This window comes from Sebastes fasciatus, chromosome 7 (assembly GCF_043250625.1).
Source record: "Sebastes fasciatus isolate fSebFas1 chromosome 7, fSebFas1.pri, whole genome shotgun sequence".
NCBI classification, from domain to species: domain Eukaryota; kingdom Metazoa; phylum Chordata; class Actinopteri; order Perciformes; family Sebastidae; genus Sebastes; species Sebastes fasciatus.
Genome location: NC_133801.1, coordinates 25,083,418 through 25,099,473, shown reverse-complemented (window position 1 = coordinate 25,099,473; position 16,056 = coordinate 25,083,418). Strand labels below are relative to the sequence as shown.

Genomic DNA, 16,056 nt, shown 5'->3' with positions numbered 1-16,056 from the left:
GCTCTAAACCTCTGTGATTGATGGATGTCAAGTTTATAGCTCCTGCCTGTTAGATGACATTTTGGATGAGCACGACGTGCTCTAAATCAATTTAAACCTACAAAATCCAGGATATACAGCACCATCTGTGTCTGACATCAATCCACCGCTGCAGTTTTGCTCCGTCAAAACTGTGTGCCTGGAATCACAGCCGCCACTATATTGATCAGCAGCATTTTAGAGGAAATTAGAGTTAGGATTATTAAGATTAATCAGCCACTAAAGGCAGATGGGCTGTGGATGGTTTGGTGGCGCAGCCTTTTTCCAAAGCACATGTTTGTATAGACAAAGATGTTAATGATCGCCTCAAATTAATTAAGGACCATCGATTCTGAGCAGAGAGTATCCTGCAGCCGTCGAGGACATTACACCTCCAAACTGCCTCACGCACACACACAAACAAACAAATAATTTATGTGCTCTCCTTTGCATGTAAATCGTTGTCTGCTCCATTTTAATAATACTAACAAGTGCATGCATAATCAGGTAATTATGCAAAACAAATAATGAGGGTCTCACCTGACATTAGTTGAGCGGTGCAGCAGGTGTTAACCCTCTGTTCCTGTTCTGTGACTTGTGAACCCTGTTCAGAGGTAGAGCCGTGATTGGAATATTAATTGGAGCTTTTTGTTAGTTCACAGTCAGGTCTGAGTGTGTGTGTTTCTGGGAGAGTGTGTGTGAACAAGCAGTTGTTAACAAGACTCTTAATAAGATCAAGGCCGGGCGACTACAAAGTCTGGACCAAACCCTCAGTGGCACTCAGCTGGGATGTTGGGATTTCTCACTTCAGTTGCTAAAATTCAATAAACATGCACCTGATTCTCAAAACGGGGTCCGTGGACCACCATGGGTCCGTGGCACTCTGCCAGGGGGTCTGAAAACTTTCAGATTCAATCATTTAAATTATCATGCGATTATTTTTTTACAAAAGGTTTCATAGTTCAACAAATAACATTTAAGTTTTTAAATCTAAACAGGAGACCACTGATCATGTCCCCTGTAAAACCAAAAGTAAACAGTGACTTTACGATTGTTATGTAACATTTTACATGCCATTGTTCCACGCAACGTTGTTCCACGCAACGTTGTTCCACGCAACGTTGTTCCACGCAACGTTGTTTTACGCAACGTTGTTTTACGCAACGTTGTTTTACGCAACGTTGTTTTACGCAACGTTGTTTTACGCAACGTTGTTTTACCTAACGTTGTTTTACCTAACGCTGTTTTACCTAACGTTGTTTTACGCTTGTTATGTAACGTTACATAAGAAAGTCTGCTAAGGGTGGTTGTTATTTATTTACGTAGTTGCATTACGTAGTTGCATTACGTAGTTGCATTACGTAGTTGCGTTACGTAGTTGCGTTGCGTGGTTGCGTTGCGTGGTTGCGTTGCGTGGTAGCGTTGCGTGGTCGCGTTGCGTGGTCGCGTTGCGTTGTCGCGTTACGTTGTCGCGTTACGTTGTCGCGTTACGTGGTCGCGTTACGTTGTCGCGTTACGTTGTCGCGTTACGTTGTCGCGTTACGTTGTCGCGTTACGTGGTCGCGTTACGTTGTCGCGTTACGTTGTCGCGTTACGTTGTCGCGTTACGTTGTCGCGTTACGTTGTCATGTTAATATTTTAACAAACCGTGATCTTTTTTTCTAACCATAACCAAGTAGTTGTATTGCCTAAACCTAACCAATCATTTAACAACGTTAACCCCGTATCATTGTGCGTTTTAAGAGGCTGATACAAAATATATTTATGAAACTTTTATTGTGGTTCAGAAACGTCGACATTCAGTGTATCCTGTGGTTTGCACAAATGTACAATAACCCAAACATTTCTGACGACTGGGTTGGTATAGTAGTTAATAAATTACTTTCTAATCTAACAAATCTCTCTCAGAATCTGCAAATATGTTTAATATATGTCTAATATCTTTCTAATATATATTGTTTTGTGTTGTTCTTTCACATAACTAAGACAATAGAAGTGTAAAAAAATAGGCTATATGTCAATTTATTCCAAGGGACATACATGAGGGTGTCCCCGGTATATTCTCTATCTTGTAAGAGATCCTTTGCTGACAAAATGATTGAGAACCTCTGTGATAAACAAATCATCGTGGTTTTAATCATGACGTGACTTGATGGTATTGTGTTGTGCAGAAAGAAAGTCTTCCTCCTGGTGCAATATGCTGCCATCCCTGCGCATGAATATCCTCATCTGAATATTTCACACAGCAGCAGCTTCTGTAGAGGGAGTGACACTGTTGTTATGCAAATAACTGCATTCCAGTGACACAGAATATATTACAACGGTTTCCTTTTTTCTTGTTTTGTTACAAATCTCCATGGAAGCGGCTCTAAGTGTAGAATCTGTCTCAAAAAGCTGCTCTCGAGGGCAACGTTCATACAGAACAGGGACCATATTTTTGTCTAGCAGATTTTGCCCTGCCTCCATTCAGTTAATTTTCGTGCAGTTCATCATCGAATGATAACAATTATAAAGGGATTAAGGCAATAAAATACTTGTAAACAATATTATCTTTCTACATTAATGTAATTGTTCTTGTAATTTAAGTAGGAACAATCACAGTAGCATGTGGAGTTCTTTGATTATAATTAATGTTTGCACACCTTGATTGCATTTCTTAACTTGTGGTCAAGTTGCACAGTTGATTTTCACCATATCATCTTACATACAGGTAGCAGTGAACCGTTATGTGGTCTTTTTTCATCCCTACTCAGACTCAGACAAACTCGTGGGGGTTATTTTTAACTTCTGTATTTGAAGATATTTTTGAAGAGAGAGGTTACTCTCTAGTCAATTGCTGGATGTCACATAGCAGCTTCTCTGAAATGCAGTAAAATACAATGTTGAGGGTTTGATTTTGTAGACTTTTAGCCAGTTTTTCTACTAAATGTTTCTGCAAAATGAAAAATGGAAATACTTTTACTGAAATACATACTTTAATTAATTTGAAGCGGCTGTGTGCATCTAAAGAGGAAGAGGATTGGTAGTTTCACTTCATATCATAATGTTAATGTAATGGTAAAAGTAAATTACATTAAGTAGATTAAATTAGCTAGACAAGTCACCCATCTTAATATTTGAGGAAGTGCTATTTAATCACATAGACATGCAGGAGTTGAGCTAAGCTTACTATTCGCCATTCCTTCAGACTGCATATAGGCATGAAAAGGGAAAAGATGTTCTACTTCCTACTTATAATTCCCCACTATCCCTCTAAAGGGAGATTCTGCAGACTGTGTTTTTGTGAACACATCATGACAAAAGGCAGCTGTGGCTGGCGAGATGGCATTTTTGTTGATCGCACACACTTTTTTTTCTCACCTGCACCCACTTGATATTTTAGTGACTTGCTGTGAACTTGACTTTGCCTAATGTAGAGAGGAGGCGCAGTAAGGGGAGCGTATCAGCAGCAATCAAAGGGCACAGTGCAACTTCAGTATCGCTGGTGTTTCTGCTTGCAGCACCCACCTGCACAGAGCAGGTCAAAGGTACAAACTACAGTCGTGTTCTGTGATTTGTTTATGTGGCTTTTACCAGCCAGCATGTATAAACAGACCAACAATTTTGTGGATGATTCATTTGCCAGTTAGATTTTCACATATTTCTGTCAGACAGAGTATACTGTAGGTTGACACAGACATTTTTCCTTTATTTATTTATTTTATTTATATGATTTTCGTTACACATGTGCAAATCTAATTTTGACAACCTTAGAGCAGACAAATCCTGGCGCACCCCCCTGTGATCTTTGGCGCCCCCCTTAGGGGGGCCCGGACCCCAGGTTGGGAGCCACTGAGCTAGACGCTACTCTGTGTTGGTTTCCCTGGAATGTGTCAGAAACGCTTCCCAAATTTCCAAAAGGACATCCAGTTCATTTTTTATCTTATGAATTAGGTGCTCATAGGAAGCTGTTGCCGCAAGGGTATTAAGCCATTCTTGATAGTTTGGAGGTTCACTCTCCTTCCAGTTTGACCCTCTTAGCAGCGGTATTGGCGACTTTTAGCCATTTCAAATATTTAGTGCTCACATCTTTGATATGTTTTGTAATGTTATAGAGGCATACACTTGGGTTGATAGTTACCGATGTCCCCAGACTGTTGCTGATCTTCTCCATAATCTTTTGCTAGAAAGTGACCAGTCAGTGGCAACTAAAAACATGGGCACTATATCACCTAGGCTGGAGTTGCATCTCCAGCATAGGCTGGATGGCATCAGGGCCTTAGACATCTTTCAATCCATTCATCTGGTGGCTGATGTAAATAATCGCCCTTCAACGCAGTTCTGTCACTGTCTGCTATTGTGCTGTCAGTGGGGATTGTGGATGTGGCTGTATCCGCTGTTGATGTCATAGACTGACTGGTGAACACCGTGTTACTGGGCGCACAACAATCACATCAGTTGTCTCTTTTCTTCCCAACAGGTTTCACAAAGCCTGCAGCGTGGTATTTTGTAATTGCAACAGAAATTGGCCATGGCTGCTACGAACATGTGGTGGTGCAGAATCATGGCTGTGATTAGAAAAAAGTTTTAAATAATGCAGCTGGAGTATTTTTTTCAGACTAAGTTCTCAAATTTGCAAAGTTTTATCTGGATAATTAGAAGTGCTTTGGTGCTGAAAATAGGAATATAATGAGAAGATTTACACAATCATGCAATCAGTGTAAGCAATCAAGTAAATGGCTTAATCTGAATATACAACGGGACGTTCCCAATCAGTGAAAGAACATTAAGTTGCTCTGGCCCCCAATTGTTCCCAGACTGGGAAGAAACATTTCCTTTATAATCCATGCATAGATGGTACACAAACTCTATTATTCCTTTTCTGGGGTATTGTAACCATGGCAACACAATGTTTTGCTCTAATTAAGCAAAGTTCATAAGCCCCCAGAGGCACTATAGGCCTGCTTGGTGTTACTGGACCAACCAATAGGCCTAAATCAGGCCAGGAGCATTCGCCCTGTTTTGGGAAATGCACTTGTTTTTTTTTTACTTACTTAGATTAAACAAAAACAAGATTGATATTAATGTCATCTCTGTGTGTTCAGTACAGCGAGTGATCCAGAATGTGTTTAGATTCAATTCCAACTTTATTCTCATTATACTTGCGTACCGTGAAACATGGAGCATAGAGGCAGGTTAATTCAAGTGTGCACTGTACACTTTGAACATATTGTGCAGACAGACAGTAGTACCTTGCCATCTCTGTGCTTGAATTGCCTCAGCCGAATAGCAATTAGCCTTGTCGAAAGATAAAACATACACCTTCAGACATTTTCAAAACAATTGTATTTCCATGCTGCATGTTGTTGGCTACGATAGATTCACCTGGGGTTTGCTCAGTATTAGAAATGGAAGGAGTGCAGAGCCAGTAACTTAATGATGAGGACAGGACCACTGGGCCCAGGTGTTGCTTGCTAAGTACATTTTGTTATTAATTTATACTTTGCTGCCAGTGATATTCCAACCCTGTCTCCTACAAAATTACTTTCCCATACAACTAAACTGCATTTTCAATTACGTTTGGCTAGAAATGTATTTTCTCCTGGATTGTGGTCGCAGTTTTAAACACGTGGATAATGTTGTAAGTTGAAACTAAACACAAAACTACTTAGTTAGGTTTAGTAAAAAAAACAAACATCTTGGTTTGGCTTAAAATGACTATGTTTGTTACGCAATTAAAATACGGACGTAAATTTAAATAAGTGAACGTTGACTTTTGGGTCTCCTGGGTGAAAGTCCAGTGTTTGTTCGACCCATCCACCACCCCGACCTCCTCCCTATGCAGACTTCCATGGATTATCATTACAAACGTATAGTGATAGGTGAAAAACAAACGTAATCCGCAACAAAACACATTTCCTTCAAAACGTAATTCACAATGCAGTTAAATTGTATGGGAACCTAATTTTTAAGAGACAGGGCTGGATATTCTGTATAAGCCAACAATGAATATATCTACTTTTGCTACGTTTGCCTGCATATTCAAAGCCTGCTATATCTTATTCCTCTGTGCAATGGAGCTCCATTGTTCTCCAAAAACACATCAGTGAGCCATATTGTTACAATCCCACATACACTGTTGTGTAGCATGTATTGATTCACAGCTAAAAATAGTCTCCAACAAATGCAAATTTACTCCTGTTTGAGTAACATTTGCTAAAAACCACAGCATCCAGCTGTTTAGGGAAACTAATTAGCCTTTTTTTTTTTTTAAATGAAACTGTATGTATATTTCTGACTCATTTGTAAAGATTTACATCTCCAGTTTGTGCCCTTTTTGTCCTTATCCGAATTCGAAGCTCTAGGCATAGAGGGTGTTGTATGTTGTACAGATTGTGAAGCCCCAAATTTGTGATTTCAGCCTAAATAAATAAAACTTTACTTGTCAGTAGTAGCAAATGGTGGATGGGGATGAGTGCCACAGACAGTTTATGGGAGTTTGAAAGTGTTGAGAGACAAAGTTCAAAGAGTTGGTTTCATTTTTTTCATAGGATTTGTTGACCAAAAGAAAAATATCAAATAGTTTTGAAGTTGTTGGACGGCAGAGCCAGGCTGCCCTTTCCTCTCATTTGCTTTCAGTTTTGAATTTATCACACATCTATTTCTCTATTGTGTCCTTCCCGAAACGTTGCAGTATATAAATTTCTGTGTCAGTGCTACATCAGAACTGTCAGTTCTTATACTTGCACGGAGGTTGTGCCCTTCTGTGTAGAGAGGTGTCCATGGCTGCTGACATAACTCAGCCTTGATGCGGCGTTGCTGCGTCTTCCTCTACTCAGAGCATCTGATGGATGATGACAGGGTTGGCACCGCTGCTCAAGGAGAGAGTGCAGGGCAACGCCATCTTTTACTGTTTCCCCACGCTGTCACATGAAGTGTCTCGCTCGATCCGCGTCTGCACTGTCATTGTGACCCACACGAGCAAAATTCACACACACACACACACATACATCAATTAATGTCAATAAAGACACAATTCTCTGCTCTCATTACAGATACTTGTGCAGGTTTGCTTGTGTTTTATTCCTTAAGATAACATCCCACCTCTCCTTATCTTCCTTGTGTACACACAAACAGACTCAAACACACACACACACAGTAGCATTATGGGAAAGCCTTGCCTCAAATCAGATAGAGTGCATCACGAACAGATTGGATAAGACATTAATAGGAAAGTCAAGGGGACGCGGATCAGGAAAGGAACACTGGGAACAATCTTTGATTTTAGACATCATGAACTTCAATGAACATAACCTTCATTTATTTTGACATTACTGTGCATTAGAAACCGATGACTGACATTTTACACAGTTGAAAGGAAACACTCCCAGAGGGCTTTGTTAAGACGTAAAATGCAATCTTCATACTGTACCTTCTTCCCCTTTTTCCTCCTCTTCCAGTCTGAACCCGTACAGCTATGACGAGAGCTGCGTGTCCAGCAGCGTGGACCACCTGCCCCTGGCCGCTCTCCCCCTCCTCGCTATCGTCTCGCCTCGCTACCAGGACGCCGTGGCCACCGTGATCGCCCGAGCCAACCTGGTCTACCGCAGCTTCCTGCAGTCAGAGGACGGCCAGGGATTCACCGGCCAGGTCTGTCTCAAGCTTCTTCTGCTCGGAGAGGAGAGTCTCTCATAATGAGCTGTAGACACTTTAATAGAAGTCAATGATTGTCAAAGGAAGTTAAGATTGCTTTTGAGTGGGCTGTGTAATCTGTGGGAGTTGAGTCCCTGAGAGGGCTCCACATTTCTATTTCAGCAGACCACATCTCACTCTCTTAAAGGGTGTTTTAAAGTAGGGTTTGAAGTGGAAGTACCTGATTATGGATAAGGTACTTATCCATAATAATCAGTGTATTACAGCTTGGAGAAGCAGACAGGAGTTACAGCGCAGAAGCAAAGCAATGTACTGCTGTGGACGGGGCCGACAGCAAAATGTATTTTAGCCACCTAAAAGAAAGGCCCACCTAAAAAAATCAGGTAACACTTCATTTTACAGGTAAAAGAAGACACTTCTGATCAGGCACAAACCTCACCATTGTGTGACTTATTGTCTACACAAATGTAACCTAGTAGCTAGTGTAATGATTCAGGGAGTTTTTTTTAAGAAATTTTAAGGTAGTTATTTGATAATTATATATTTTTTTTACCAGCAGACATGGAAATAAAGGCTATCAATTAACTTTGCATTCTTTTCCTATAAATGTATTAAATAAATTACCAGCTATTTATTACTGCTTATTTGGAAAAAGCGGAATATAATTATTAGATAATGTTTATAATAGATATAAAATAATAATAATAATAAAAGTCCAGAGTCAAGTCACAAGTCAAGACAGCCAAACGAATTTTGAGGTAAATATTGGGGTAATTTGGCAGTAATTCTTATACAGCTATACAGTCTATGTTTCCGACGGGGAACTGAAGCCGTTATCTATGATCTCGCCAAAGCGACCAGACTCCATTGAAAAAACTGGTAGTCCATCAACTCCCATGTTCTGCGAGGTAAAATTAAATTTTTTTTCAATGGAGTCTGGTGGCTTTGGCCAGAGCACAGATGGATGCACCGGCTTCAGTTCCCCGTCGAAAAACGGCTGACTGACGGCAAGGTAAAGTGTTGAAAATATACTAAATATAGCGTACACTTAAACCGATATTGATTTTTTTAGGTGGCTAAAATGTGTTTTGCTGCTTGTGCAACTTTGGTTCCGCGCGATAACTCCTGTCTGCTTCTCCAAACTGTGGGTGTGCCGACTGTCATCTACTGTAGGTAATACACTGATTATGGATAAGTACCTCATACAACCCCACTTCAAAACACTAGCCCCTTAACAACTACTAAGCTCTTGGTAACAAGCTGTATGTTCTAGTGAGGTAATGGCAGACTGTTCAAAATTGAGTTTAATTTAACAGCATTAGGGTAGGGCCCTGAAACACAAATTATTTTGGCTTCATAATTAATAATAATAGTATTAACCTTCTAAGTGTAATTAAAAAGGCAGGTCGACAAGCGTTACGGTATTGTCCAACAAACAATTGTTGTTTTTCTGCGTTTCATTTATTCCTTCTATTAGCTGCAGTAGTTCAGCTGCTGTAGTGCTTGTTTGAAATGAAACCCCTCAGATTCTCAGGCCTTGAAGGCACATTATTGAGAGCCACTGGTCAATACAACCCTGATGAGCACAATCAACAGCAACTAAAGACATACAGTCAAGAGGTACAAGTTAACAACCACAACAAGTGTTTACAATGAAGGTAATTACACCAATACCTGCTATTCTTGATTGTCTCTTGCTATCGTGGGTAGATTGGTTGTAATAGGTTGATACTTTCTGTTCTTTACTTTGGAGTTCTTTACCGGTATATAATGTCCTCCGCTTCCCACTTTGTTTCTACAACTTGGTTTGCTCATTAAGATGATTAAATTGAATCCCTGTCCCCTAATTACGCTGCAGTATTTTAATCAACTGTGCGGATTTTCATTTCTACACTTTAGATTTTTAATTGTTTATTGGCTGCTGATGCAGAAGTACTGGTATGGATCGACACCACTTAACTGAGTATGTGGTATGTTGTTCTCACTGCAAAAGTGACAAAAGGACATACATACTAAAGATGAATTCACCCAGTGTCAGCAGAATGTGAAGAACGACAAAACCTTCCCTCATTCTGACTTTTGAGTGTTCACACATTATTCAAAGATGGTTAGAATACCTATTTAATCTGAAATGACCCCTGTAGCTCTTCTCACCCAGTGGTAGATATCATAGCTGTCGGAAATTCCACTTACATCTGACTCGGAATTACAACTCAGAGGCCGCGTGAAACGTTTTCCCACTTGGCTGGTCGTAATTACACTCTGAATGATATGTTGTGAACGCGGCAGGAAAAAAAACAGCTTGATTTGTGAGTGTGCTGTTGATGTCCCAAAATGCATTGCTCATAGGAAATGGAGGAGCTGCTCACAGCTGCAAAACATTAAAATAAATTGTGAGTGGTGGTGAAACAACTCCAGAACGATACTGTGTAGGAAAACAAATAGAGATGTTCCAAAGCCATTTTTTTCCTTTCTAATACGATACTTGAATTTGTGGCATCGGCCGATACCGAGTAACGATCCGATACCAGCGTGACAAAAACAAATATAGATACAGTTATTATTATTATTATTTAACAGCTCTTTACGACTGACCATGTATGAATGTGATATGATTAATATCTTTTTGAATGGCCTGGCTCAGGTTAAACCCTTTGTAAAACATGAACTAATATATATAGAGGATAAATGCATTATAACTTTCTGTTATTATTCAGTTTTACTTGTTGGATTTTCCACTGTGAATGTTGATAAATTGATTTATACATGTAAGAAGTTACAAACAGTCCCTTTAAACAAGTTGATTTTTTTCTGGATTAATAAATCATGGTATCGGATCGGTGCATAGACTAGCGTACTCGCCGATAACCGATACCGAATTTTGGGCAGTATCGGACACATTTTCGATACTGTATCGGAACAACTCTAAAAACAAAAAATAAGTATTACAATTTAAGAAAAACAAAGTTTAATCAGCAGTCTGATTGATAGCCATTGGCACACATATTGCATCAGTACCTGTTAATACAAAATGGTAAAATGCATAGTATAGTATACAAGGAATCTTGTATACTAACTTTCAAAAATTGTATGCAAAGAGTTAGTTAGTATATAGTACAGTACAGTAGTATATAGTGTGAAATTTGAACGCAATGAGTGTCATGCCTTCCTCTCCCAGTGAAATATGTTGTTTTAAATTGCATTCATACACCTCTCCTGTTGAGTCCTTCACTGACTGAGCTCACCGTATGTGGAGGCTGTCTGAATTATATACAGTATATTTTCCGAGCAGGTATGTCTGATGGGCGACTGCGTGGGAGGTGTGCTGTGCTTCGACGCTTTGTGCTTTAGCAACCACCAGAGGCCTGGCAGCCCCGACGACAGCAGCAAGAACAACAGCACTGAGAGCCTGAAGGTAGGAACTCACTGTTGCAGTGATAATTACATGATGATGATGATGGTGAAGCACAGACCTGTACGGGGTTTGTTAACAGCTGGTGAAAGGACATTTTACTGGTGATAAATCATTAAGAGATCACTGCAAATAATCAAGTTTATATATATATGTGTTCTAAATATCTTGTCAGTGGATTTGAATAGTAAAACTGTGCACACCAGTAGCACCACTCTCTAGTAAACGAAGGGAGACTCTCATACACAGTCACCTCTGCTATGTCTATTTCCTGTCAGTTTATCAGCACAGCGCCACTATCAAGGCACAGCTTGTAGAAATGTCACTGTGCAATAGAAGCAACGTCCTTGGCACTATGTTTTGTAAAGTCTCATACATAAAAGTAGTAAATAAAAGTCACAGTGGAGCTGTGTTTTTTCTGTGTTTTCTGTGGGGGATTTGATGGGCATCTGAATTCTTTAGCAATTTTTTGGCACCATTTTTATCAGTTCCTGTGGTGCACATGTAACTTGTCATTTGATGTCCTTCTCCCCCTGCTAAGTGCCGCATGATCCCCACTTTCTGTCTGTCGCTCCCTCCTCCTCCCCATTCAAATCCACTCACACCTAATAGACTCACTCTTGCATAGGTACGGTAGGATTTCCCTTCCCGCATTTCAATGTTCACCTGGGAATATGCCACAAATCCCGTCTGATTATGTTGTAATCTTCTGGTGTACCCACTGCTTCGAGTGTTTACAGTTATGTTGCACGCTCTCCTCCTTCCTCTCAGGATAACTCGGGCCTACTCGGGGAGTCCAGTCCGGATCTGAGTTCCAGCAAGAGGCTCAGTAAGAGTAACATCGACATATCCGCCCCCAACGAAGGGCACGGCCAGAGCGGGCCGCCGCTCAGCCGTAAGCAGAGCGACTCGTACGATGGAGACACGTCCACGAGCCAGCACAGCTTTTTTTCCAGGTGGGACAGTACGCATGAATATACCCATCACACACAAGGGTTGACGATATGACGATATACTGTGAGACAATATAAGTCGACTATAAGTCTATTGTCTACCATCAAATATCCTGACATGCTGTTTATATCTACCCATTTAATATCTCTGGATGTGTTAGGTCATTATGGGTAATGTTGAGAAATCATTAAATGGGATTCATTGTTTATGATTCACGGTGTTATTGGATTTCTATATACGATTTTGAATCATTGAGGTGAATTACCTGAGTTTTCAGGTGTTTGCTGCAGACATTCCTCTCTGTCTTTTTAATCAATAACCAAATTTCTAAAATGATTTTCTAGAAAATGTTTTATATCACCTTATATATCAATATCATGATATAGAATTACCTACAGTATTCCCTTAATATACAGTATATACACTCAAATTTGTTACTTGGATAACATGGATATTTCAAATTTTTCTATAGTAGTGGTTATATACACTCTCATTTACACCAGCACACACACATACAGTACACAATCATGCACACACGCTACTCTAAGTAAGAAAAAGCTTTGGTAAACACAGATCAGATCACTGTCAATGCAAAAAAAAAAAAAAAATTCAAAAGGCTTTCAAAGGCAAAATGCACGAGTTGTTTTTATTTATTCTCCTTAAAATGAGCTTGCACGACTTCGGTGCAAAACCAAATGTTTTATTTTTCATTGTTTCGTGCACATAACCATAATACATTAACACGTCACACACTCACAAACGAAGAAGCCTATAATCTCAATCAGATTGCTTCTTCTTCACAACAATGGTTGGTAGAAGGAAAACTGTGTACAATGTAGTCTACCGAGCACAGCAGCAGTCTGCTACTATTGGTCAATCTGGAAAAATACACTGGAGCAAAAGGAGATTTTGTATTTTTTGCCAAAATAGCCAAAAATGAACAAACTTTCAAAGATAATATATGATTTATAGCATTCAAATGTGCACCAAAACAAAATGCAGTTCACACAAACACCCACACCTTGGCAACATCAGACGTACAGAGCAGAAATTCTGTCATCCATTTCTGTCAAACAGCATTTGTCGATCACTGATGAGTGTGTTGGGGCTTCATATGATAACCCAGATGTTGCGCGCCCGGCCCTCATCATGGTTTTCCTGGAATGTGTCACCCTTCCTCGCCGCTGCTTTTTATCAATATTTGCAGCTTGACTGCCCTGCCTGCCTACCTTCCTCTGCTGGACTATAAATAGCCTGTTTGTGCCTGCGCCAGCCGGTTTGTGTGGGCGGCCGAGCACTGCGGTGGCTGATCTTAGCCGGGACGGGGTGGCTGGAGGGGGTACGACTGCCATGTTGACTCACTTCAAGCAACCAGTGTTCCCACTTCAAATCGCACGCTCCACTAGGCTTACACCATCGCAGTAACACAGTCACTGAAGATAGGAGCCCATCTATTCACAGTTGCTCTACACCACATTGCGCTCATGGCAGTCCTCCTCTCACCTTTCACTTCTTGTTACACTCTTGATTAATCCCGAGCTTTACTGTGAGGAGGGTAACCTCTGCTCCTGGATGTGCTCTTTTCCCCTGCACCTCCCAGTGGATATTCCCAGTCAACAAGAGGGCTTATTAAAGCTCCTTTGCACACACTTTATCCCTCCTCTTGGATGGCTGTCTACCTCTGGTTCACTCCCTTTCACATGCACTTTGCTCTGCTTTGGCTCTGACTGGGAATTAGCTGCCAGATTAGCAAGCAGTGGGGCTGATGGCTTTTATGTTTACCATTTTTTACTTTACTTTGTCTCCAGTTTATCTTTGTAAGGGGTGTGTGTTTTGGCTAATTTCACTTATATTTAGACAGATGGAACAGAACTTCTCAAGTTGAGAAAAACAAACACCTAAATGGACATAATTGACGAAATCTATTCAGTCTATAGTGCTCAGAAAAAAATAGATTATGTGCAGTTAGAGCTCCCGAAAGGCTTCGTGCATGCCTAACTGTCCATAAGGAAATCTATTTGCAGTGTTTTAGTTTAATAGGTAGGCATCAGTCAGATCTAGTCGCTGCTCTCAATAAACAGCTGGACATTTTGATACACGTTATGTGTTCCTTTCCCCATTATCCCTCATAAAACCATGTCAACCACTTACTGAGTAACAGTGAACCCGTGTAATATTTGTCATATTTATTTAACATATCGGTAACAAGCTGCAGTTATATGATAAGTGCTGTAGCTGCAAAGAGGGAAATCTAGTCAACCCAGGCAGCAAAAGTAACACTCCACTCTCTACTCCGACAGGCTATGTTTTATGTGCCGCTGAATGAAAATGTACTGTTCATAATGCCCCAATGGTTCGCTGTCTCCTCAGCTACGCATCTACTACCTGTACTTTGTTGGAGTTTGGAAGAAGTTACTACCTATGAGGATATTTTGCAGCATTTTGCCGACAGTTTCCCAATGACCTGGTAGGAAGAGTAGACTTGACACGTTACGAGAGAGAAGACAAAAAACTAAATGGAAGCGGAAGGCAGTCAAAGCACTATTGATTTGGCTTTTAAAGATGGGTCGGATGGCCGGATAATCCTTTCTCCCCATGCAGGCCTTAATGGGGAAATGTTGGCTCGCTAGAGAGCAGAGAGACCCCGTCATGGCAGAGACCGGCTCTGCTGCTCAAACAGCTGTGAGCATGATGCAGCCTGTGAAGGCTGAGCGAAGAGCTGCTCGGGCTGAGTCATAAAGGCCCGGTGCCGACAGCGACCCCAGAGTGTTGAAACCATCCAGCCTACATCAGGACAAAGCAAAAACATCACTGACTCATGTGTGCCAAGACCAAGACTTTTGCCTTCCCAATTTCATCATGCACATTATTATTAACATTTAACATTTCAGACAACCCCTGCTTTACTCTTAAAATCAAAGTGTCATTGAAAGGAATAGTTACACCCCCAAAATTATAGGTTATTGTATTAATTACTTCCCTGAAGCCACATTTACTTGTTCTTCATTCTTCATAAAACAGCTTTTAAAATTGATGAACAATATCAATCATCATGTCCCCAAAAAATAGGGATGCTCTGATCTTACTTTTTTTAGTCCCAATATCGATAGCGATACCTGGGCTTTGGGTATCAGCTGATACCGAGTACCGATCCAATACCAGCGTTTAATTAATAAGCTGTATGCCTCACTATGTAGAAGAGACTGGGATCATTCTTTTATGTGTAAGGCAACATCAGGCCTGACTTAAACATCGCTTTCCTAACTTTGTAGAAGAAAATGAAACAAATAAATACACAGATACAAATGTACTGATATGTTATTTATCGTTAAAATAATAAATCATACACCAGCTAGGAGGAACAGGAATTACAAATCAAATGTAAACCTTTTTAATGCAGCAACAAATTGGTCAAAATTTAAACAGGAAATGAAATTCCAGTATATAATGTATATAAACATAGAATTTAATTGAATAGTGTAGCTCAGTCTTAGTTATGCACTTGAATCCTTAGTGCATATAGTACATTATAATGTTGCTGAATAAATCACTTTCACAAACTCCTCACATGCCTCCCTCCAAACCGTTTATTGGCCAGTGAATTTGAGGATCGGGAATGACTGTCAATGCAAGTATCCAAAAAGTGCGTAACCATACATTTTGACTTGTACAGTAGTCCATGGCGACAGACAGATAACATTTGATATTTTGTGTCCCCAGTTTGATGAAGGAGAGTGTGGAGGTGCGCGGCGGCAGCAGCACCAGTCTGGTGTTGAATCCCGGTCGATTCGACTTTGAGGTGTCAGACTGCTTCCTGCTGGGCTGCCCTTTGGGCCTTGTGCTGGCCATGAGACGCACTGTGCTGCCTGCCGTCCAGGGTAAGACCCAACAACACACGTGATATATATCATAGAATGTAATTCTTCACGTCCACACCTCTACAAAAGCACTCACAGATAACAGCAGTTGTTTTGTTTAATCTCCAATTGTTTTACTTTTTATTTCTAGTCTTATTATTAGGTTGCTCTTACCCTGTAAAG

General features: G+C 40.4%; 1 protein-coding gene across 3 annotated transcripts in view; it reads left to right on the top strand.

Moving 5' to 3' along the window:
* pitpnm3 (PITPNM family member 3) overlaps nucleotides 1-16,056 on the top strand; it is a 106,562-nt gene that overhangs the window by 66,210 nt on the left and 24,296 nt on the right. For all 3 annotated transcript variants that reach the window (XM_074639899.1, XM_074639898.1, XM_074639900.1), the window contains 4 exons: nucleotides 7,458-7,647; nucleotides 10,943-11,065; nucleotides 11,834-12,018; nucleotides 15,737-15,894. In XM_074639899.1, coding sequence (XP_074496000.1) covers nucleotides 7,458-7,647; nucleotides 10,943-11,065; nucleotides 11,834-12,018; nucleotides 15,737-15,894 — 656 coding nt within the window. The remainder of the gene's footprint in view (nucleotides 1-7,457; nucleotides 7,648-10,942; nucleotides 11,066-11,833; nucleotides 12,019-15,736; nucleotides 15,895-16,056) is intronic.